Consider the following 24,283-nt stretch of genomic DNA (forward strand, 5'->3'; position numbering starts at 1 on the left):
CACTTTCCTTCTGCAGACTAAATTGGTGAAAACCATGTAGCGACACGGGAAAAATATAAGTCAAGTCAAGTCATGTCAATTTTATTTGCATAGCACATTTAAAAACAACCCACGTTGACCAAAGTGCTGTACATCAGTTCAGGTACTAAGAAACGAACATACAAAGGCACACAAACATAACAGCACATACATAAACAGTTCACAGCGCCCCCTCAAAGGGCCTCAAACACTAGGGAGTAGAAATAGGTTTTGTGCCTGGACTTAAAGGAGTCGATGGAGGGGGCAGTTCTGATGGGGAGAGGGATGCTGTTTCACAGTCTCGGAGCTGCAACCGCAAAAGCGCGGTCACTCCTGAGCTTAAGCCTAGACCGCGGGATAGTGAGTAGCCCCAAGTCGGCCGACCTGAGGGACCTGGAGATAGAGTGGTGGGTTAGAAGATTTTTGATATGGGGGGGGGGGGGGGGGGGCAAGCCCGTTTAGGGCTTTATATGTGAATAGGAGGAGGTTGAAGTTGATTCTGTACCGTACTGGGAGCAAGTGACGAGAGGCCAGAATCGGGGTGATGTGGTCCCTTTTACGGGTACCCGTCAGGAGTTTCGCTGCGGCGTTTTGGACCAATTGTAGGCGGGACAGGGATGATTGGCTGATCCCAGTGTATAGGGAGTTGCAGTAGTCTAGGCGGGAGGAAATGAATGCGTGAATGATTTTTTCAATGTCGTCAAATTGGAGGAATGGTTTGATTTTAGCTATGGTACGAAGCTGGAAGAAGCTGGCTTTTACCACAGCGTTGACTTGCTTGTTAAATTTTAATGCAGAGTCAAATATCACGCCCAGGATGTGGAGATAAGTTATAGATCAACCATAACTTCACCGTAAAATGAAGTAGGCTTAAGAAACAAAATGCTCCAATTCTGTTTCTGTATCCTTTTGGTTTTTTTCCCCTTGACATGCTTGCTATCATGGAAAGCGCTATAGTACAATTTCAAAACCCTAGTTTCTAATGCTGCACTAATATTGTCAACAAGAGCTTCCATGGTTTAAATTCTGTGACTAGCTAAACATTCCCTAAGGTGTGGGTATTTGCTCATACTCACTGTGTCGCATGAATACCAAGTAAATACTCAATAAATTTGTCTATCCAGCCCCGCTGGTGTCTTAAGTGTGCTGCGACAGTGTTCTAAGCCCTGTGATGTTGACTCCTTTAAAATAATGAAGTCTCTGAGAAATCGCCTTCATGGTTATCCTGTAAACCTTGCTATGTATGGGGGGTGAGGGGATGGGGGGTGAGGGGATGGGGGGTGAGAGAATGGGGGGTGAGGGAATGGGGGGTGAGGGAATGGGGGGTGAGGGGATGGGGGGTGAGGGGATGGGGGGTGAGGGGATGGGGGGTGAGGGGATGGGGGGTGAGGGGATGGGGGGTGAGGGGATGGGGGGTGAGGGGATGGGGGTGAGGGGATGGTGGGAGAGTTGATGGGGGGAGAGGGGATGGGGGGGGGGGGGAGATGCTGAGGGAATGAAGGTTGAGCACAGGTATTTCAGAATGGCAGTCTAAGCACAGCTATGACCTTTCATTGGCCAAGGTATCTAATCTAGGCTCATGCTCCTCTCTGCTCCACAAGCCTTGAAATGAACCTTGAAATCCAAGTTCATCCTGAAAGAGTACTGTTAAATCCCTCCATTGGTTGGCAGGATTAACTTCTAATAAAATCCATGAACCCATCTGTCTTCATTGTCAAATTGTATACTCAGGCTACCAGGTAGAAATTACACACAGGAAAGCTTTATTTTACCAATTATTTTGCAGAACTCACAGGGATTCATTTGTTTCTTTACATGTCCCATTGCATCTCTCAAGTCTTTTCTAAACTGTGACATATATTTAATGCATTTTATTAGGGCCATTGCAACGGTCGGGTCAGTCAGGTTGTGAAGTGACAATGGGGGATAATTTTTCAATATAAAACTAAGATAAATTATATAGAGAAGCGATTAAAATGCTTTAGGATGGTGCCAAGCCAGGTGAATCTCTGTGAGCTGGTCCCAGAAGTGGATCTGCAATCACTCATTACAATCGTGCCACTCAACTCCAAAAGCAGCATTTCTTACTTTAACTATGGGGGTGAGGGGAGGGATGAGGGGATGAGGAGAGGGATGTTGGTGAGGTGCTAGGAGGGATTGAGAGGAGAATGATGTGAGAGGAGAGGTGGAGGGATGAGGGGGTGTGAAGGGTGGAAATGAAGGGGGGTGAGGGGATGGGGGGGGTGAGGGGATGGGGGGGGTGAGGGGATGGGGGGGTGAGGGGATGGGGGGGGGTGAGGGGATGGGGGGGTGAGGGGATGGGGGGGTGAGGGGATGGGGGGGTGAGGGGATGGGGGGTGAGGGGATGGGGGGGGAGAGGGGATGGGGGGGTGAGGGGATGGGGGGGTGAGGGGATGGGGGGGTGAGGGGATGGGGGGGTGAGGGGATGGGGGGGGTGAGGGGATGGGGGGGGTGAGGGGATGGGGGGGGGTGAGGGGATGGGGGGGGGTGAGGGGATGGGGGGGTGAGGGGATGGGGGGGTGAGGGGATGGGGGGGTGAGGGGATGGGGGGGTGAGGGGATGGGGGGGGTGAGGGGATGGGGGGGTGAGGGGATGGGGGGGTGAGGGGATGGGGGGTGAGAGGATGAAGGGATGGGGGGGTGAGAGGATGGGGGGGTGAGGGGATGGGGGGGTGAGGGTATGGGGGGATGGGGGATGAGGGGATGGGGGGGTGAGGGGGATGGGGGGGGTGAGGGGGATGGGGGGGTGAGGGGGATGGGGGGGTGAGGGGGGTGAGGGGATGGGGGGGGTGAGGGGATGGGGGGGTGAGGGGATGGGGGGGGTGAGGGGATGGGGGGGGTGAGGGGATGGGGGGGTGAGGGGATGGGGGGGGGTGAGGGGGATGGGGGGGGTGAGGGGGATGGGGGGGTGAGGGGGATGGGGGGGTGAGGGGGATGGGGGGGGTGAGGGGGATGGGGGGGTGAGGGGGATGGGGGGGGTGAGGGGGATGGGGGGGGTGAGGGGGTGAGGGGGATGGGGGGGTGAGGGGGATGGGGGGGTGAGGGGGATGGGGGGGTGAGGGGGGTGAGGGGATGGGGGGGGTGAGGGGATGGGGGGGGGTGAGGGGATGGGGGGAGTGAGGGGAGGGGAAGATGCTGAGGGAATGAAGCTGAGGGAATGAAGGTTGAGGAGAGGGGGTGTGAGGGATTGAGGGGGTTAGGGGAGAGAGATGGGGATGAAGTGGATGAGGGATTGAGGAAGGAGGGGGTGACGCAGTTGCCAGGGTAACGGCCCGGCGCAGTGCTGCGCCTCCTTGCCCGGCCGCCATGAGCTGCCTGCGGTTGGTGCCGCTGCTGTGGGCCGGCCGGAGACAGGCCGCCGCCGCCGCCGCCGCCGCCGTGCGCGGTTACCGGGGCCGGGCCCGCTTGAGCAGCGCCACCCGAGGCCCGGACATGGACGAGATGCTCCGGCGGACGGTGGAGGCCTGCGAGCCCCACGACAAGCCGGCGCCGGCCGCCCTGTACGAGGAGCAGACGCGGGAGTTCGTGAGCTTTTACCGCGGCCTGAGCGCTGAGCAGAGGCCGGGCTTCCTGTCCCGGCTGACGGCCGAGTGCGGCGTGGATCACGGCCGGGTGAGGGAGCTGAGCGGCCGGCTGGCCGAGGCCCGGGACGTGGGCCCACTGCAGCAGGCCGAGCAGCGGCTGCGGAGCTCCCTCACCCCCCGCTACAGCGTCCTCATCGGCCGCATCTGCCGGCTAGAGGATGGCGTCAAGTTCATCGTCGACCTGCGGGCCGACGTGCTGCGGTGCCTGCAAACCAAGGCGGCGGACTGCCCGCACGTCAGGGTAAGCGTGGGGCATCTCCGGGGATGTACAAGGAGGTTGGCCGCAGCGCAGCGCAGCGCAGTCCCCACTGCACCTGATGCCAGATCAGTCCCCACTGCACCTGTCAGTAGAGACAGTCCCATTACACCCGACACAAGAAACTGCAGCCCCACTGACACAAGAAACTGCAGCCCCACTGCACTTGACACAAGAAACTGTAGCCCACTGACACAAGACACAAGAAACTGCAGCCCCTCTGACACAAGAAACTACAGCCCCTCTGCACTTGACACAAGAAACTGCAGCCCCACTGACACAAGAAACTGCAGCCCCACTGCACTTGACACAAGAAACTGCAGCCCCTCTGACACAAGAAACTGCAGCCCCACTGACACAAGAAACTGCAGCCCCACTGCACTTGACACAAGAAACTGCAGCCCCACTGACACAAGACACAAGAAACTGCAGCCCCACTGACACCGGACACAAGAAACTGCAGCCCCTCTGCATCTGACACAAGAAACTGCAGCCCCACTGACACAAGAAACTGCAGCCCCTCTGCATCTGACACAAGAAACTGCAGCCCCACTGACACAAGAAACTGCAGCCCCTCTGCATCTGACACAAGAAACTGCAGCCCCTCTGACACCGGACACAAGAAACTGCAGCCCCTCTGCACCTGACACAAGAAACTGCAGCCCAAAGATATCTTTGCTGCAGCCCCACTGCACCTGATGCCAGATAACAGTCCCCACTGCACTTGTCAGTAGAGACTAGAGTCCCATTACACCTGACACAAGAAACTACAGCCCCACTGCACCTGGCACAAGAAACTGCAGCCCCACTGCACCTGATGCCAGATAACAGTCCTCACTGCACCTGTCAGTAGAGACTAGAGTCTGACACAAGTGACTGAAGCCACCACTACACCTGACACAAGTGACCACACCTGACACCAGAGACTACACCAGACACAAGTCTGCAGCCTCCACTACACCTGACACAAGAGACCGCAGCTCCGACTACACCTGACACAAGAGACTACATTCCTCGCTACACCTGACACTGCAGATCCCAACTGCACCTTGACATCAGATACAACACACACTCACTACATCCTAATACAAGAACCTCCCCTCACTCACTGTGATGCAAAGGATTGCACCTGACACCAGTGATTGCATCTGAAACAAAAGACCACACATCCACTACACCCTAATACCAGAGACTACACACTGCACCTTAACACAAGAGACTACACACTGCACCTTAACACAAGAGACTATGTTCTCTCACTATTCCACAATTCAAGAATCTCCAAACACCCACTCCATCCTGACATATGAGCTCCAGACCCTCTGTAGTCTGACACAAAATCTCAGTCACTCAGTATGCCCTAACACAAGAGCACCCACACGTACACGACTCCCTGACAGGCCAGGTATCCCCCTGGCACCCATTAATCCCCTTCCCCAACACAGCAATGTGCTCCTCAATGCCCACTATACCCCAACACAACATTCTTCTCCCACTATCCCATTCTTCTCCCGCTTTCTTGTTACAAGAGCCCTCACACACCCACTGCACCTCACTACAACATACTGTACCCCAACATGACAGTCTTCCTTGAAAGACATTGCACCCCTTCTCTACAGGCCTATCCCAGATACCTACTCCCCACTCCCCACTCCCCAACACAACCGTCTTCTCCCACGTGTCAACTGCACCCCAAAACATAAATCTTCAGTCTGAAGAAGGGTCTTAAATGTCACCCATTTCTTCTATCCAGGGATGCTGCTTGTCCCGCTGAGTTACTGCAGCATTTTGTGTCAATCTTCTCCAACAAGCCCACTCCACCCAGCGGCACAGTGGTAGAGCTGTGACCTTGCAGCGCCGGAGACCCACGTTCAATCCTCACTTTGGATGCTGTCTGGTGTTTACCCACTCTCCCTCTGGTCACGTGGGCTTCCTCCATGTGCTCCAGTTTCCTCTGGCATCTCAAAGATATGTGGGTTTGTAGGTTAATAAGCCTCTGTAAATACCACGTGTGTGAGGAGTGAATGCAGCGTGAAGTGTAGATGGAGTCAATGGAAGGGAGGTTGGTTTGCATGATGGTCTGGACTACATCCACAACTCTCTTTCAAAAGTTCTCTGAGTGATGTGCCAATGGTTTATAATGGCTGTGGGGTGCATTACCATAAATCAGTGTAATTGAAGAACAAAGTCTTAGTTTTGCTGGTGTTTTGGCCAACACACAATGCCAAAATAGATAACTGATCTTAGTGGTATTTTTGTAACAAATTGACTGGCATTTTGTTCACAGAAACTAATCTAGGAATACAAGTTTAGATTGATTAAAACTCTGTTGGTCACTATTTAAAATATTAAAGTTTCTGTCTATTTGTTCAAGGGGTTTGGATATTGCTGATGATACCAGAATTTATTAGTGAATCCATAGGATTTCTGCAGCAACCCACTAGCTTTTTATTTTGGGTTTATTTAATTACTTAAATGTAAATTACCAGGCCGTTGGTAGAATTTGGTTGTCAATCTCCAGATCAATAATCTGGACCTATAAATTAGCTATTATACTATTGATATAAAGGGGTTGTCCCAATGGCACAATATCTTGGAATCTAATGCTTATCTTTAAAGTAATACCCCTTCGTGAAGCCTAAATTACAGGGTGACCTCCTGAAAGTCCATGATTGCCTGCCTAAACTCTGATTGAAATGATGCACAGAGTAAATTACTTTGCATATTTACTGACTGATTTTAATTAGACCATAACAAATACAGGAAAAGGCATGTAAGTGAGTTGAATGAATGGAATAATAAGCACATCAAGCTTGTTATATGTGAAGCTAATTACAAGGTAGTTATGTTATAAACTGGGTCATCTCTAAATCACTGGACACTTTCAGCAGCTAATTAAAGTCTGAGATTTGATTGAATTGGAATCTATCTACATAGGGTTCTCTTCATCTTTTTCATGGTCTCTGTTTTTTTTAAGTCTTTAAATGTTATTTTTGCACTGAGTACACCACACACTACTTACTAAGAGCAATCATTTTGGAATATTGTGAATTAAGAGATTTTTCATTGTTTCAGTATCCAAAGTCACCATTGGATTTAAGTTTATTCCGTTCTGCGTATTATAAATGAATGTACTCTGTAACCTCAGGTGAAGTCATGTGATTTCATTCCAAATTTAGAATTGAAACTTCTGGCTTTCTTTGTCAGGAAGAGGACAAGGGCCTGACAAAACTTGTAAGTGCAATGTGATTTCCAAACATTATAATTCAACGTTTCTTAGAACAAGGACATAACCGTTTTTCTTCCCTGCGGACACTGAGTGGATTTCTAGTTCATTTATGGAATTTTTTAATCTCTTTATCAAACCCAGATCCAACCTCTTTAAGTAGTTAATATAAAGATAGTCCCTCTGTCCCTCTCTTCCCCTCCTCCTTCTCAGATCTCCCTCTATCTGCCTGTCTCCACCTATATCCTTCCTTTGTCCCGCCCCCCTGACATCAGTCTGAAGAAGGGTCTCGACCCGAAACGTCACCCATTCCTTCTCTCCTGAGATGCTGCCTGACCTGCTGAGTTACTCCAGCATTTTGTGAATAAATACCTTATTTTTGTACCAGCACCTGCAGTTATTTTCTTATAATATAAAGAAAGCTAAACCACAAAGTACATTTTCTCAGACAGGACATTTTTTCAAGAGACGCTGAGGATCAATGGTTTTTGAGATGAACTGGTTGTGTGAGTTGGAGATGTACAACCTTCGTTTATCCGTGATTTTGTTTCCTGGAACTCGCTTTCTAATAATTCCAATAGGACTGCTGCATGACAAAAAAATAATAGAGTGACTAATAAATGCTGGCCTTCTGGTGAACCATTACTACAGCCATCAGGCTATTAAACACAGCAACCACCAATAAGCTCTGAACCAGATAGACTATTATTATTATTATTATTACATTATTGCACTATTGTTTGTTCTTTATGTGTATGTATGTGTATGTGTATGTGTATATGTGTGTGTTTGTGTGTGTATTCACACATTAAACTTTTTTTCCTCGTTTATTATATTGTTTAGCGTACTATGTTTACATATTCTGTTGTGCTGCAAGTAAGAATTTCATTGTTCTATCTGGGACATATGACAATAAAACACTCTTGACTCTTGAAACCCACAAATGATATATGCATTAAATGAAAAGGCTTGCTTGTTCCTTCAGTGGCTAGTTAGTCTGTTGGAGTTACTCTATGAAGTTAACATTTGTACTGTTTGGTTGAAGCAATTTATTCAGTAATCACACAAGTCCATTGGTCTTAAATTTTCACCATGTTCCAGAACATTTTGATGACCTTTTGCCAAATTTATTGATATCTTGGATGATTAAAATGGAACGTTGATTATCTTTCATTGGAACAAAAGTCTGTCCTTGAACATTGGTTCATTAAAGGATTCAGTAAAGAAATCTGTATTATTGAATATTTATTAAATCCCAATGGTAACTGTTTGAAGGAGAATTTCTTTGATGGTCTGAATTTTATGTGACTACCTAGGCTTCCATCTTTTACTATTTAATATTTTGGATTATGTTCTAGAAGACAGAGCTGACTTGAAGCACAAATTCCATGTGGAAATCGCAATTTACATTCTCCAGAATAAATTTGAAATGACTACTTTTAAAATTAATTATTCTCTCTGATTTACTCCGGAGGCTACAGACAGCATTTGCTAATTAATAAGTGATGTCTTAAAAAAATCTTGTGTGAATTCAGAATCTTTTTGATGAATCCTACCATCTAAATTTTGAATTACACCAGTTTTATGAGAAATGGTTTATGTTTGATTTCTGGCATTGTATTCACTCTGAAATGCTGAAGGGGGTGTCAGCATTTGATTGTTTTACTGAGCAGTTTTCCTTGAGTTTTTGTATTCTTGATCTTGCCTGTTCATCGGATGCTACGGATTTTCCTAAGGCAATTTCTGGGTGGCACAGTGGCGCAGCAGTAGAATTGTTGCCTTACAGACCCGGGTTCAATCCAGACTACAGGTGCTGTCTGTATGGAGTTTGTATGCTCTCCCTGTGACCACATCTCCGGGTGCTCTGGTTTTCTCCCACACTCCTGATATGCAGATTTGTAGGTTAAATGGCTTCAATAAAAATTGTCCCTTGTGTGTAGAATAGTGCTAGTGCATCGGGTGATCACAGGTCGGCACAGACTTGGTGAGCCGAAAGGCCTGTTTCTGCGCTGTATCTCTAAAGTCGAATCCAGAATGCATCTGAAAATAATTCATCCTGTTTGATCATTATGCATCTTGTCAATAAGGAAAGATAAGAATGATAACTGCTTCATAACTAGAATATCCAAACTTTAATGGAAATGCTTATTTTGTTCTAGACTTCACAGAGCCTGAAAGCTTGGTGGTCGTTTTCTCAGCGGTTTCATTGCATTACAAGTAGTTTTGCCTTTGTGCATTTTACCCTAAGATAGATGACATCTATTACAGTTGTAATTTATCTTCTGCTAATTTTACATCATAAACCTTAGTGTATTTTTAATGTCATGTTTATTTTGTGTTGAAGAATTCCAAATTTCTTGGCATTTTGATAAATTTCTTCAAACACTGCTGTTCCAGCAGATGTTGAGGTGTGCAATGCTACATTGCCCAAGTAATCTACATCCTCAATCAACATGTCACCCAATTTGAAATATTGTTTTAATTGCTCTTTATTCAGCTTTCTGAAATGCACTGCAAGTCATTGCTGTACAAAATGTAACTTTTATTTGGCAGCATTGTGAATACAAAATAATTTTGCAATTTTGTTTTTGTATAACCTGGTATTCTTCTAAACTTGCTAATAAGACAATTTGAGTCCTTTCCATTTGTGTTGCTATTGTGCAAGGATGGTCAGCGCTCTGTAAGTGTGTGAAAAGATTTTTATATACACCGATGTGCCGAAACATTATGACCACTGACAGGTGAAGTGAATAACATGGATTATCTTGCTACAATGGCACCTGTTAAAGGGTGGGATATATTAGGCAGCAAGTGACAGTCAGTTCTTGAAGTTGATGTGTTGGATGCAGGAGAACTGGGCAGGAGTAAAGACCTGAGCGAATTTGACAAGGGCCAAATTGTTGTGGCCAGATGACTGGGTCAGAGCATCTCTGAAACGGCAAGGCTTGTGGGGTGCTCCCAGTCAGCAGTGGTGAGTAGCTAGTGACAGTGGTCCGAGGAGGGACAAACCACAAACCGGCAACAGGGTGTTGGGCGCCCAAGGCTCATCGATGAGTGAGGGCAACGAAGGTTATCCCGTCTGGTCCGAACCAACAGAAGGTCTACTGTGGCATAAGTCACAGAAAATTGTAATGGTGGTCATCATCATATCATCATATATATTCAGCCGGAAACAGGCCTTTTCGGCCCTCCAAGTCCGTGCCGCCCAGTGATCCCCGTACATTAACACTATCCTACACCCACTAGGGACAATTTTTACATTTACATTTACCCAGCCAATTAACCTACATACCTGTACGTCTTTGGAGTGTGGGAGGAAACCGAAGATCTCGGAGAAAACCCACGCAGGTCACGGGGAGAACGTACAAACTCCTTACAGTGCAGCACCCGTAGTCAGGATCGAACCTGAGTCTCCGGCGCTGCATTCGCTGTAAAGCAGCAACTCTACCGCTGCGCTACCGTGCCGTACCGTCATGGGAGGAATGTGTCACAATACACAGTGCATCGCACCCTGCTGCGTATGGGGCTACGTAGCCGCAGACCAGTCAGAGTTCCCATGATGACCCCTGTCCACCATCGAAAGCACCTACATTGGGCACGCGAGCGTCAGAACTGGACCTTGGAGCAGTGGAAGAAGGTCGCCTGGTCCAATGATGACGTGTTCACGGTGTTGCCCTGGCCTCCAATGTCTCCAGATCTCAATCCGATTGAGCATCTGTGGGATGTGCTGGATCGACAAGTCCGATCCATGGCAGCTCCACCTCGCAACCTACAGGACTTGAAGGATCTGCTGCTAATGTTTTGGTGCCAGATACCACAGGACACCTTCAGGAGTCTTGTAGAGTCCATGCCTCGGCGGGTCGGCGTTGTTTTGGCGGTACACAGATGACCAACAGCATATTAGGCAGGTGGTCATAATGTTTTGGCTCATCAATGTAGGTTTTAAATTTGCCATTAACACACACTGTTCTGATGGGCAGGGCGAGCATGTGACTTCTACTGATAGAAACATAGAAACATAGAAAATAGGTGCAGGAATAGGCCATTCGGCCCTTCGAGCCTGCACCGCCATTCAATATGATCATGGCTGATCATCTAGCTCAGTAACTTGTACCTGCCTTCTCTCCATACCCCCTGATCCCTTTAGCCATAAGGGCCACATCTAACTCCCTCTTAAATATAGCCAATGAACTAGCCTCAACTACCTTCTGCGGCAGAATTCCACAGACTTCTGTGTGAAGAAATGTTTTCTCATCTCGGTCCTAAAAGACTTCCCCCTTATCCTTAAGCTGTGGCCCCTGGTTCTGAACTTCCCCAACATCGGGAACAATCTTCCCGCATCTAGCCTCTCCAACCCCTTAAGAATTTTATATGTTTCAATAAGATCCCCCCTCAGTCTTCTAAATTCCAGCGAGTATAAGCCCAGTCTATCCAGTCTTTCTTCATATGAAAGTCCTGCCATCCCAGGAATCAATCTGGTGAACCTTCTCTGTACTCCCTCTAAGGCTAGAATGTCTTTCCTCAGATTAGGAGACCAAAACTATACACAATACTCCAGATGCGGTCTCACCAAGGCCCTGTACAACTGCAGCAGAACCTCCCTGTTCCTATACTCAAATCCTCTTGCTATGAATGCTAACATACCATTCGCTTTCTTCACTGCCTGCTGCACCTGCACGCTTGCTTTCAATGACTGGTGCACCATGACACCCAGGTCACGTTGCATCTCCCCTTTTCCTAATTGGCCACCATTCAGGTAATACTCTGCTTTCCTGTTCTTGCCGCCAAAGTGGATAACCTCACATTTATCCACATTATATTGCATCTGCCATGCATTTGCCCACTCTCCGAATCTATCCAAGTCACTGCAACCTCCTAGCATCCTCCTCGCAGCTAACACTGCCACCCAGCTTCGTGTCATCCGCAAACTTAGAGATGTTGCATTCAATTCCCTCGTCCAAATGATAGATACAAAAAGCTGGAGTAACTCAGCGGGACAGGCAGCATCTCTGGAGAGAAGGAATGGGTGATGTTTCAGGTCAAGACCCTTCTTCAGACTTCTCCAGCTTTTTGTGTCTATCTTCGGCTTTAACCAGCATCCTTCCTAATGTGATTTCTACTGATGCTTTTTATTGGCAGTGTCCAATGATTCATGAATGATGAGAGATAAGTCATTATTCTTCTTATTATTACTCCCATCCATTGTTTGGATCTCTAACAGGAATCGTAGAACTTGATTTGTAGGTCTTGAGTGGTTGATTTGTGGACAAAGACATTGAGTTGAAAATCAAAATTAAAAAACTGCGTAGACTGCAAATCTGAAAGTTAAAATGAAAATACTGTAAACACTCATGTAGAATCTGTAGAAAGAGGACAGAGTTAATGTTTAGGTTAAAGATCCATCATCTGAGGAAGAGCAAAAATAAATTGGTTTTAAGTTGCAGAAGAGATGGGAAAGGGCATATTTTTAGAGTGAGGCCGTAGTTGTGACATTCTAAAGGTTGTCCGGTATAATTTAGTTTAGAGTTACAGAGCGGAAAAGGTGCTTCGGCCCACCAAGTCCGTGCTGACCAGCGATCCCTGCACGTTAACACAATCCTACACACCAGGGACAACCCTGCACGAATTTGGAGTGTGGGAGGAAACCAGAGTACCCAGAGAAAACCCACGGGATGACAGGGACAACAAACTCCATATGGACAGCACCTGCAGTCAGTATCGAACCCTAGTCTCTAGCGCTGTAAGGCAGCAGCTCTACTGGTGTGCCGCCATGCCACCCCAGAATAAATGAGTTAATGGGAGCAGCTATAGAGAGAGAGAGAGAGAGAACATGGAAACAAAAGCTATGAGACGAGAGAGAGAAACAATACAGACAAAGAAATGTAAAAAGAGCTGTTGAAAATGTCCAGCAAATCGGGTCGTGATAATGGATAGAAAAACTCAGCTTATATTGTAGATGGATAACTTAGAGCAGGTGTGGCCAGTTCAGAAACAGACAGAGAAAGTGAGCTTTGTGAAGCTATTTCATGCGATATTGAGTCTGGAAGGCTGCAAGATATTAAGACTAAAGATGAGATGCTGTCCTCCAATTCTTCTTGCTCAGAGCACCCATGATTTTCAGAGTGTGCCTTCATATATGTCAGGCTGGCTCTATATCAGCAATCTGCCACGAACGACCTCGCGCCAGTATGGATACGCAGATGACTTGGCCCTACTGCACTCGGACAAGAGTTGGTCAAATGTTGAGGATGTGCTCTCGGCGGATATGGAACTTGTCGCGGGCTACCTTAAGACCTGGAGACTAAAACTGAGTGTGGCAAAAACCACCACAACAGCCTTTCACCTGAACAACAAGGAAGCTCAACGCCAGCTAACCGTCACCCTCAATGGGTCACCCCTACTCTACAACCCATTTCCTACATACCTCGGGGTGAAACTAGATCGGCAGCTGACCTACAAGCAACACCTTGAAGCTCTTTGTGCTAAAGTCTCGGCACGGAACAACCTCCTGCACTGCTTGGCCGGATCGTCATGGGGCACCAGGACATCTACTTTTCGAACCAGTGCTCTTGCACTCGTGTACAGCGCCGCTAAGTACGTCGCCCCAGCATGGTGCCGCAGCGCTCATACTAGCAAGCTAGACGCCACCCTCAACAACACCATGCGGAACATTACTGGCTGCCTACGCCCTACCCCGACGGATCTCCTGCCAGCAGGTATCGCACCCGCCAAGCTTTGCAGAGAGTTCTTCACTCATAGGCTGGTGTGCAAGACGCCAAACATCGGACGCCAAACATCCTTTGCACCACCTCGCCCAGGATTCACAGCAACTGGGACCTCAACGCCTGTCATCTCGTCACCCTTTCTCCCGTCATGCAGCGACCTTCTGTAGCTCCGGTTTCAACATACTAGGAGCATGGAGAACCAGCTGGGAACAGACTTCGCGATCTCCTCAATTCACTGTCGCACCGAACACCACAGCCCCACCCGGCTCGGACACGCCCCGCAAAGAGTGGGTCGCCCTGATCCGGCTCCGCACAGGGGTCGGCCGGTTCAAGGCCAACATGCATCGTTGGGGGTTGCGTTCATCAGCAGCCTGTGTGTGTGGAGCAGACCAGCAAACAGCGCAGCACATCGTTTTCGACTGCACTGTCCTCCGTCCCCCTGGTGGAGGGGTAGACCTCACGGCCCTCGACAACAGCACATTGCACTGGCTACAGCGCCTGGAGGGCGTTACATAGTTTCTGCTGCCTCAAACGCAAGAAGAAGAAGGCTGGCTTGATAAAAAACACATAATATCCAATTCACTAAAACTGATTAGATTCAGACCTATTAATATTGGTTACCTGGCCAAGACGTTACTGTGAATGTATAGAGCAGATTGCTGATTTATCTTTTTCAGATCAGGCTTGTTTGTTGAATATCAAGTTGTATTTTTTTTATTTTAGATTTTTTTAGATTTAGAGATACAGCATGGAAACAGGCCCTTCGGCCCACCGAGTCCGCACCGCCCAGCGATCCCCGTACATTAACACTATCCTACACACACACGGGACAATTTTTACATTTACCCAGTCAATTAACCTACATACCTGTACGTCTTTGGAGTGTGGGAGGAAACCGAAGATCTCGGAGAAAACCCATGCAGGTCACGGGGAGAACGTACAAACTCCGTACAGATGGTGCCCGTAGTTGAAAGGCTGGAGCTATGTTGAAAGGTTGGAGCAATTAGGCTTGTATACACTGGAATTTAGAAGGATGAGGGGGGATCTTATTGAAACATATAAGATAATTAGGGGATTGGACACATTAGAGGCAGGAAACATGTTCCCAATGTTGGGGGAGTCCAGAACAAGGGGCCACAGTTTAAGAATAAGGGGTAGGCCATTTAGAACGGAGATGAGGAAGAACTTTTTCAGTCAGAGAGTGGTGAAGGTGTGGAATTCTCTGCCTCAGAAGTCAGTGGAGGCCAGTTCGTTGGATGCTTTCAAGAGAGAGCTGGATAGCGCTCTTAAGGATAGCGGAGTGAGGGGGTATGGGGAGAAGGCAGGAACGGGGTACTGATTGAGAGTGATCAGCCATGATCGCATTGAATGGCGGTGCTGGCTCGAAGGGCTGAATGGCCTACTCCTGCACCTATTGTCTATTGTAGTCAGGATCGAACCTGAGTCTCCAGCGCTGCATTCGCTGTAAGGCAGCAACTCTACCGCTGCGCCACCATGCCTCCCAGTTTAGTACTCCATCTTGTGTACTCTAGCTCCTTCAAAGAACTGCACTTTCCTTTGCAGGGATTAATTCAGTCCCCTTTTGATAGTTACTTTTAAATTATCCTCTACCCCCTCGAATAATACATTCCAGTGAACAACAACTGGTCTCTGAAAAAAAAATCCCTTATTTCCCTTCCTGTTGTTTTATATTTTTCTTCTCGTTATTGAAACACCTTGCAGAGGGAATAGTTACACCTTATTTTCTCTATCAAAAGCTGCTCTTGCCCTCCCCTTCACTCAAGGAAACAATCTCAGTTTCTCAAGACTTTCAATACAATTGGTCTTAAATCATTGTATAATTTTTGGTTATTGTCTGCAATTCTAATTCTGAGAACATAACGCACCAATATGCTAACAGGAATGATGTTTAGGTATACATTTCTAAAGTTCCTTCAGCAATCTTTTACCAGTTCTTGGGTGGCATGGAGGCTTACCGGTAGAGATACTGCCTTACAGCGCCAGAGACCCGGATTTGGTCCTGACCACGAGTGAGTCTACGGAATTTGCGTGGGTTTTCCCCGACATTTTCGGTTCCCTCCCACACTCCAAAGACGTGCAAGTTTATAAGTTAATTGGCTTGGTATAATTGTTAATTGTCCCTCGTGTTAATGCGCGGGGATCGCTGGTCTGGTCTGATAAAGTTGGCTACCTATCGATTTATTCACAAAATGCTGGAGTAACTCAGCAGGTCAGGCAGCATCTCGGGAGAGAAGGAATGGGGGACGTTTTGGGTCGAGACCCTTCTTCAGACTGATGTCAGGGGGGCGGGACAAAGTAAGGATATAGGTGGAGACAGGAAGATAGAGGGAGATCTGGGAAGGAGGAGGGGAAGGGAGGGACAGAGAGGCTATCTGAAGTTGGAGAAGTCGACGTTCATACCACCGGGCTGCAAACTGCCCAGGCGAAATATGAGGTGCTGCTCCTCCAATTTCCGGCGGGCCTCACTATGGCACTGGAGGAGGCCCATGACAGAGAGGTCAGACTTGGAATGGGAGGGGGAGTTAAAGTGCTGGGCCACCGGGAGATCAGTTTTGTTAATGCGGACCGAGCGCAGGTGTTCAGCGAAGCGATCGCCGAGCCTGCGCTTGGTTTCGCCGATATAAATAAATAAATAAAGTTGGCTACCTAGCCTTGCCTTGTAGAGGTTGATGGGATGCGTGACTAAAGAAAATGTGGCAAAAAAAATGTGTGTACTGCAGAAGTCAAGCCCAGACAGCTAATTTGGTTGCTGAGATACTTAACTATTGTGTATATGGTCAGTTGCATGGAAGATGTTAATGGACGAAACGGCATTCATGTCTGGTTACCCCAATGTGATAATTGCCTCTATTGTGTATAAGAAAATAACTGCAGATGCTGGTACAAATCGAAGGTATTTATTCACAAAATGCTGGAGTAACTCAGCAGGTCAGGCAGCATCTCGGGAGAGAAGGAATGGGCGACGTTTCGGGTCGAGACCCTTGTGTACCTTGAGTACCTATTATGTACCTTGAGCACTGGAACGTGCAGAAAGTTTAGCTCAGATAGCGAACTTGGAGCAGGTTTATTCCATATATGGTAAAGCCATCTGTTTGTAGATTTTGCATGTCACCTCCATAATAAAAAGAAGCTGTATCCTGTTATTGCTGAAGTGGGTGCTCAAATCTGGCAACTATAGCTGCGTACTTGTAGCCGGTTCCCAGAGAACATTGAGGAGCTAGAGAGGGACTACGCATGTGGGAGAACTGTGAAGCCCCTCTTTGACTCCCCGACACTCTAGTGGGAAGCAACCAAGGAGAACATCAAGAAGTTCTTCATCTCTAAAGGGGTTCAGAGAGCAAGACAGAGTAAGAGGGAATTGTGTCAACTCCAGACAGATTTGCAGCAACTGCTCCTTCTGCAGTCGAGAGGGGTGGATGTGAGGGAGGAAATTAGAGAGTTGAAGGGCCGGCAAGCTCGGCTCTTTACCTCTGAATCCTCCAAGATCCGCCACGTGGAGCAGGATGAGACGTGCTCAGCTTCTTCTTCCACAAGGTTCACAGGGGGAGCTCTGTGATCAACAGCCTTAGGGAGGAGGACGGCTCGGTAACATCCTTGCAGACAGACATACTGAGGTTCTGCAGATCCTTTTATAAGGATTTGTACGACATAAGGACCACAGACAGCACCGCCTCCCATAACTTCCTGTCCTCCATCACGGAGGTCTTGGACGACAGCAGGCGGGAGAGTCTGGACCAACCACTGACCCTGGAGGAGCTGACTGGCTCCATCCGTTCCTTTGACTCGAGTAAAACTCCCGGAAGCTATGGCTTACCGGCAGAGTTGTATTGGGCTCTGTGGAACTGGGTGGGCCCGGACCTGCTGGAAGTATACAGCGACATACTTCTAGCCGGCAGCATGTCAGACTCTATGAGGAAGGGCAGCATCACCCTCATCTACAAGCAGAAGGGGGAGATGAATGATATAAGGAATTGGAGACCCATCACATTGTTGAACCTAGATTACAAGATCCTGTCTAAGGCCATCGCCAACCGGGTCAAGTCTGCTCTGGGACAGGTGATCCACCCGGACCAAACCTGTGCTGTACCTGGCAGGAAAATCTCAGACAGCCTGGTGCTGCTGAGAGATACCATTGCCTACGTGCAGGACAGATGGGTGGATGCCTGCCTGGTCAGCTTGGACCAGGAGAAGGCCTTTGACAGGATATCGCACACGTACATGAGGGACGTGCTCTCCAAAATGGGCTTTGGGGAGGAAATCAGGAGGTGGATCCAACTGCTCTACACCGATATCTGTAGTGCAGTCCAAATCAATGGGTGGGAATCAGACAGCTTCCCCGTCAGGTCTGGACTCAGGCAGGGTTGCCCTCTCTCCCTTGTCTTGTTCGTCCGTTGTATTGAGCCCTTTGCCGAGTCCATCAGGAAGGATGCGAGCATAAGAGGAGTGACATTGCTAGGCAGTGGGGGCACTCAGGTCAAGGCCTCCCTGTACATGGACGATGTCGCCATCTTCTGCTCAGATGCAGGGTCGGTCCGCAGACTGATTAGCGTCTGCGACCAGTTTGAGTTTGCCACGGGGGCCAGGGTAAACCGCAGGATGAGGGAGGCCATGCTCTTCGGCAACTGGCCCGACTGATCTTCCATCCCCTTCACCATCAAGCCTGACTTCTTGAAGGTGCTGGGCATCTGGTTCGGGGGGGCTGAGGTGTGTGACAAGAATTGGCTGGAGCGGATAGCCAAGGTGGGGAAGAAGCTGGAGCTGTGGAAGCAGCGCTCCCTCTCCTTCACAGGGAAAAATCTGGTCATCAGGTGTGAGGTGCTCTCGGGGCTGCTGTACTCGGCGCAAGTGTGGCCCGTCCCTACCTCCTACGCCGTGGGGATCACCCGGGCCGTATTCCGCTTCATCTGGGGGTCGACGATGGACCGGGTGCAACGGGCCACAATGCACAAGTCGGCAGACAACGGGGGTAAAAGCGTGCCCAACGTCGCCCTCATCCTGATGGCCACCTTCGTGTGTGGCTGCATCAGGCGGAGCGTAGAGCCAAGGCACGTGGGCACCAAGTGCCACTACCTGCTGAGGTTCTACCTGTCCCCGGTGTTGCGAAGGATGGGCCTGGCGCAGATGCCACGCAATGTGCCAGTCAGCTGAACATTGCCGCACCATCTGTCGCTCGTGGAATGTTTCTTCCGGACCAACACCTTTGACCACAAGTCCATCGGGCAGTGGTCAGCACGGAATATCCTGCAGACACTGCAGGGGAATGACTCCATGGATCCTGTGGCGTGGTTCCCAGAGCAGACTGCTCAGCTTGTCTGGCAAAATGCCTCATCGCCAGAACTCACCAACAAGCACCAAGACCTGGCTTGGCTGACGGTGAGGGGAGCCCTCCCAGTCAGATCCTTCCTGCACCGCCGGAACCTCACTACCAGCGCTAAACTAAACTAAACAAAAATTTGTTGAAAAGATTGTTGCGTAGGTTTAAAATTTGCCTTTGACATGGTCTATTCTGATGGACAGGTCATTATTAACCTTTGGAACTTGCCAAAATAAAAATCAGTAGAGCTATCTCTACTGATTTTTATTTTGGCAAGTTCCAAAGGTTAATAATGACTAAAAACGAGGAATCTCTTACTCCTATCAATTGTTAGCATTTTTAACAGGAACTTATAGAACTCAATATTTAGGTTTTGAGTGGTTGCTTTGTGGGCAAAAGGATCGATTTGAAAATCAAAACAAAAAATCTGCAGATGCAGTCTTGTTCTGCAGATCTACATTGCTGATTGTTTAGCACTGTTAGTGATTTGCTGAGTGTTCAATGGGTTTGTCTCTCAGTAAGCCTTTAATTCTGACGTGAAGAAAGAAAGAAAACCACAGTGATGCTTCTTTGCTGCAGAATCTTCTTGCGGGTAGAACAATACTAAAATATTACATCTGTATAAATCTGGATACAATCATGAGAGGAATAAATCGGGTAGATGCACACAATCTCTTGCCCAGAGTAGGTGAATCGAGGACCAGAGGACATAGGTTTAAGGTGAAGGGGAAACGATTTAATAGGAATCTGAGGGGTAACTTTTTCACACAAAGCGACGTGGGTGTATGGAACAAACAGTCAGAGGAGGTAGTTGAGGCAGGAACTATCTCAACATTTAAGAAACTAACTGTTTTATCTAAATTAACTAACACATTTTGGTTTAGTTTAGTTTAGTTTAGTTTAGAGATACAGCGCGGAAACAGGCTCTTCGGCCCACCGAGTCCGCACCGACCAGACCAGCGATCCCCGCACACTAACAGGTACATGGATAGGACAAGTTTGGAGGGATATGGACCAAACGCGGGCAGGTGATACTAGTGGAGTTGGAACATGTTGGCCGAAGTTGGGCTGAAGGGCCTGTTTCCACACTGTATCACCCTGTGACTCGATGACTCTACATAGACTACGCTTTGTTAATGAATGAAATGATGTGAGAGACTTTTGCCTTAACCAGCTAAAGATTTTCACAGTTTTTTAAACTTGTGTTTTCCAGTGAATCCCATGATGGTATTTCTTTAGGTAGACATAAAATGCTGGAGTAACTCCAGCATCTCTGGAGAGAAGGAATGGGCGATGTTTCGTGTCGAAACCCTTCTTCAGACTGAAGAAGGGTCTCAACCCGAAACGTCACCCATTCCTTCACTCCAGAGATGCTGCCTGTCCCGCTGAGTTACTCCAGCATTTTGTGTCTATCTTTGATTTAAACCAGCATCTGCAGTTCATTCCTACACATGGTATTTCTTTTATCAGTGTGGAAACATTTTTGTAGATATTGTATGAATTTACAATGTTGAACCTCTTGGGTACATCCCTGACAAATGACAGAAATTGAATTTGGTCAGCAGTCATGCAATGATGACTCTCCCAATGGAGCCACTAGAAAATATGGAAGGAATATTAGTTCAAAATGTTGGAAGAAATGGTCTTTATTTTTGTTCCTTCACAGTGAAATGATGGATGTATGGATTCAGTGAAGTATGTTATGAAAACATGACAGAACTATCAGGGCTTTTAAGAATATTGTTTAGATTTGTCATTTTGATGAGGTTAAGATAGATTTAAAAATACAGATGTGCCAGCATTTCTGTAATATAGTTCCCACCTCTAGTGCAGTCAGAGATCAGATGCTGTACGCATAGCACACATTTAAATGGTTCCAGTTACTAAACAAAAATTGGTGAATAGTAATTTTGATTTATTTTAAACCTTTACGTCCACCAGCTGGTGAAAACATACATTGTTAAAATGTTATTAGCTACATTTAAATGAAATTGGCTGATCTATTTTTAACGGTCATTTTCTTGTATTTTTTTTCCCTCAAACTGATTTATTATTCCATTAGTTTGTGTTCGAAGTACCAAAGAAATAAAATTGAGCTCTTGATGATACAGCATGTTAGCAATTCCTTTAAGGCATACTCCTTCTCTGACTGCAGTTATGCAGAAGTTACAATCTGAAATATTTTTGCCAGCTGGGATGAGCACTCAACAGAGGCTTGTTTTGCTGCAGATTGGGTCCAATCTCTCAGGCACTGAGATAGAGTATTAACAGTGTGAATCATCATAGTGCTCTTCACTGTGATCCTAAATAACTCATACTCCGTGAATCACAGGAAGACCGTGTGTATGAGCTTGAAATGAAGAAATGTCTTTTACAGGAGCATACTTATGTTATGAGCAAAGCAGTTTTGTCCAAACATTTAAAAGGGCTCCAAATGAAATTTTGAATTCTCAAGGGGTTGACAATATTTTCAAAATCTTTGCCGGAATTGTCCTTCTGCTGGTATCTCTACCATTTGCTTTTGGAGACTCTTCAATTACGCAGTCGCTCAGGATTGAAGATGGTTTACTTTCGCTCTGGCTCTGAGATAACTAATCTCCTGTGTGAAATGTGCATATTTGTGCTCAGATGGAGCAGCTAAAGCTTGACCAAGTAGGTGGGTAGGTTGTTTATGATGGTATGTCCTCCTTCCACATGCATTTTGAATTGTGGAGACTTATTGTCTTCAAACATAGAATGTAGAGGGGCACAGCACCGGTACAAGCCCTTTGACCCATTATGCTTGTGCTTGTGCAGCCCAAACTAACCTCATCTGCCTGCACATGATCCATATCATATCATATATATACAGCCGGAAACAGGCCTTTTCGGCCCACCAAGTCCGTGCCGCCCAGCGATCCCCGTACATTAACACTATCCTACACCCACTAGGGACAATTTTTACATTTACCCAGCCAATTAACCTACATACCTGTACGTCTTTGGAGTGTGGGAGGAAACTGAAGATCTCGGAGAAAACCCACGCAGGTCACGGGGAGAACGTACAAACTCCTTACAGTGCAGCACCCGTAGTCAGGATCGAACCTGAGTCTCCGGCGCTGCATTCGCTGTAAAGCAGCAACTCTACCGCTGCGCTACCGTGCCGCCCTACATTCCTACATTCTCTGCATGCTCATGTGCCTGTCTAAATGCTTTTCAAACATCATTATCACATCTGCTTCCACCACCATTCCTGAAAATGTGTTCCTGGCACCTATCACTCTCAGTCTAAAAGAAAAAAAACATGACTTGTACACCTCACGGTGGCACGGTGGCGCAGCGGTAGAGTTGCTGCCTTATAGTGCATGCAGCACCAGAGACCCGGTTTTGATCCCAGCTACGATTGCTGTCTGTATGGAGTTTATACATTCTCCCCGTGACCTGCGTAGGTTTTCTCCAAGATCTTCGGTTTCCTCCCACACTCCAAAGACGTACAGGTTTGTAGGGTAATTGGCTTGATAAAATTGTAAATTGTCCCTAGTATGTGTAGGGTAGTGTAAGTATGCAGGAATTGCTGGTTGGTGCAGACTCGGTGGGCCGAAGGGCCTGTTTCAGTTCAGTTCAGTTTAGTTTATTGCCACGTGTACCGAGTTGAAAAGCTTTTGTTGCGTACTATCCAGTCAGCCGAAAGACATGATTACAATCGAGCCATTTACAGTGTGTAGAGAGATTTAAGAGTAGAGTGTGATTGTAATATGTGATTGTAGATCTGCTTCTGTGGCTAGCACACAAACAGTCGCCTGGGTTGGGTGGCATCTTGGAAGCTCACTCCTTTGCAGACCACATGAGCCTGGAACCATGAATGATGTCTTGGACTTCAAAAACTTCTCAATGGCTAAAAAGCAGTGTTGCTGCACCAGAAATGGGAGTACATTTCATCCTGCATGTCTGCCTTTGCTGAGAGCTGGCTCTCTACATTTTCCAGGGTTGCGTTGTGCACCTTGGTTATCAGGAAACACTGTTGGGTAGTGAAGGTAGGAGAATTATCGTAAAGATTTTTTAATGTAAGGCTTGATTTCTTATTCACTTCAGCAGAGGTGTCAGTAATGACTTGGATTTCAGTCTTCAAATATGCACCAATGCAAGCATCATTTGATACTGTAGATTAATGATGGGGTTGGGGATGATCTTGAGTCTGGAATGGAGACGGCTGAGGGTGAATACTTTCTGATTCACCGTGCGGGATATTTCCACTCCAGAGGGAAGCTTGTTGATGAATTTCAGTGTTGGAATGAGGAAGATTGTGATTAAAGATTGCTGCAGTGATCACAATGAATGACGGTGCTGGCTCGAAGGACCGAATGGCCTCCTCCTGCACCTATTTTCTATGTTTCTATGGCTGAAGCTGATGTGTAGGAAAGAACTGCAGATGTTGGTTTAAATCGAAGGTGGACACAAAATGCTGGAGTAACTTAGCGGGTCAGGCAGCATCTCTGGAGAGAAGGAATGGGTAGCGGGGAAGTTGATTACGAGCCAGCAGTAGATGACCCAGGGTGAGGATAGATTCCGACAACGTTACAGAGGATGTAGGTGGCCTTATTAATGACATGCAAAAGTGGGTCTAATTTTCTGGTTGGGGAGGAAAAAACATTAATGTTGCATATTGTGTGGATTTAGTTTAAGACCACTGCCAGCGATGGAGCTGGTGACAAGGGGACTGATTGTTGTAGGGACCAAAGGGAATGATGTTGGTTTCCCAACTATTTAGCTGAAGTAACGCGTTTTGCTTATCCACTTATGGATTTTAGATAAGCACTCTGACAATGTAGAGATGGTTGAAGTAATCTGGAGACACATGGTGGGGTACTACTGCAAATCTGGTCCTTGAGAATCCTGGAGGCAGTAGCACAGAGCAGAAACCATTCCAAGTGCTTCTGTGGCTGTGAACAAATACGACAAAATAATAAAACCCCATAAACCAGTGCCGATCCACCAAGGGCTCGGCTTTGGAGAAGGACAGTGCTATTAATGTATGGAATGGGCTTCCGGTGGAAGTGGTGGAGGCAGGCTCGATTTTATTATTTAAGAGTAAATTGGATAGGTATATGGATAAGAGGGGATTAGAGGGTTATGGTCTGAG

General features: G+C 47.4%; 1 protein-coding gene across 1 annotated transcript in view; it reads left to right on the forward strand.

Moving 5' to 3' along the window:
• The first annotated feature begins 3,295 nt into the window (after positions 1-3,295).
• Positions 3,296-24,283, forward strand: part of mlycd (malonyl-CoA decarboxylase) — a 45,271-nt gene continuing 24,283 nt past the window's right edge. The window contains exon 1 of the mRNA XM_078400758.1: positions 3,296-3,863. Coding sequence (XP_078256884.1) covers positions 3,345-3,863 — 519 coding nt within the window. The 5' untranslated portion in view covers positions 3,296-3,344. The remainder of the gene's footprint in view (positions 3,864-24,283) is intronic.

The sequence above is a fragment of the Rhinoraja longicauda genome, chromosome 6, assembly GCF_053455715.1.
Source record: "Rhinoraja longicauda isolate Sanriku21f chromosome 6, sRhiLon1.1, whole genome shotgun sequence".
Lineage (NCBI taxonomy): Eukaryota > Metazoa > Chordata > Chondrichthyes > Rajiformes > Arhynchobatidae > Rhinoraja > Rhinoraja longicauda.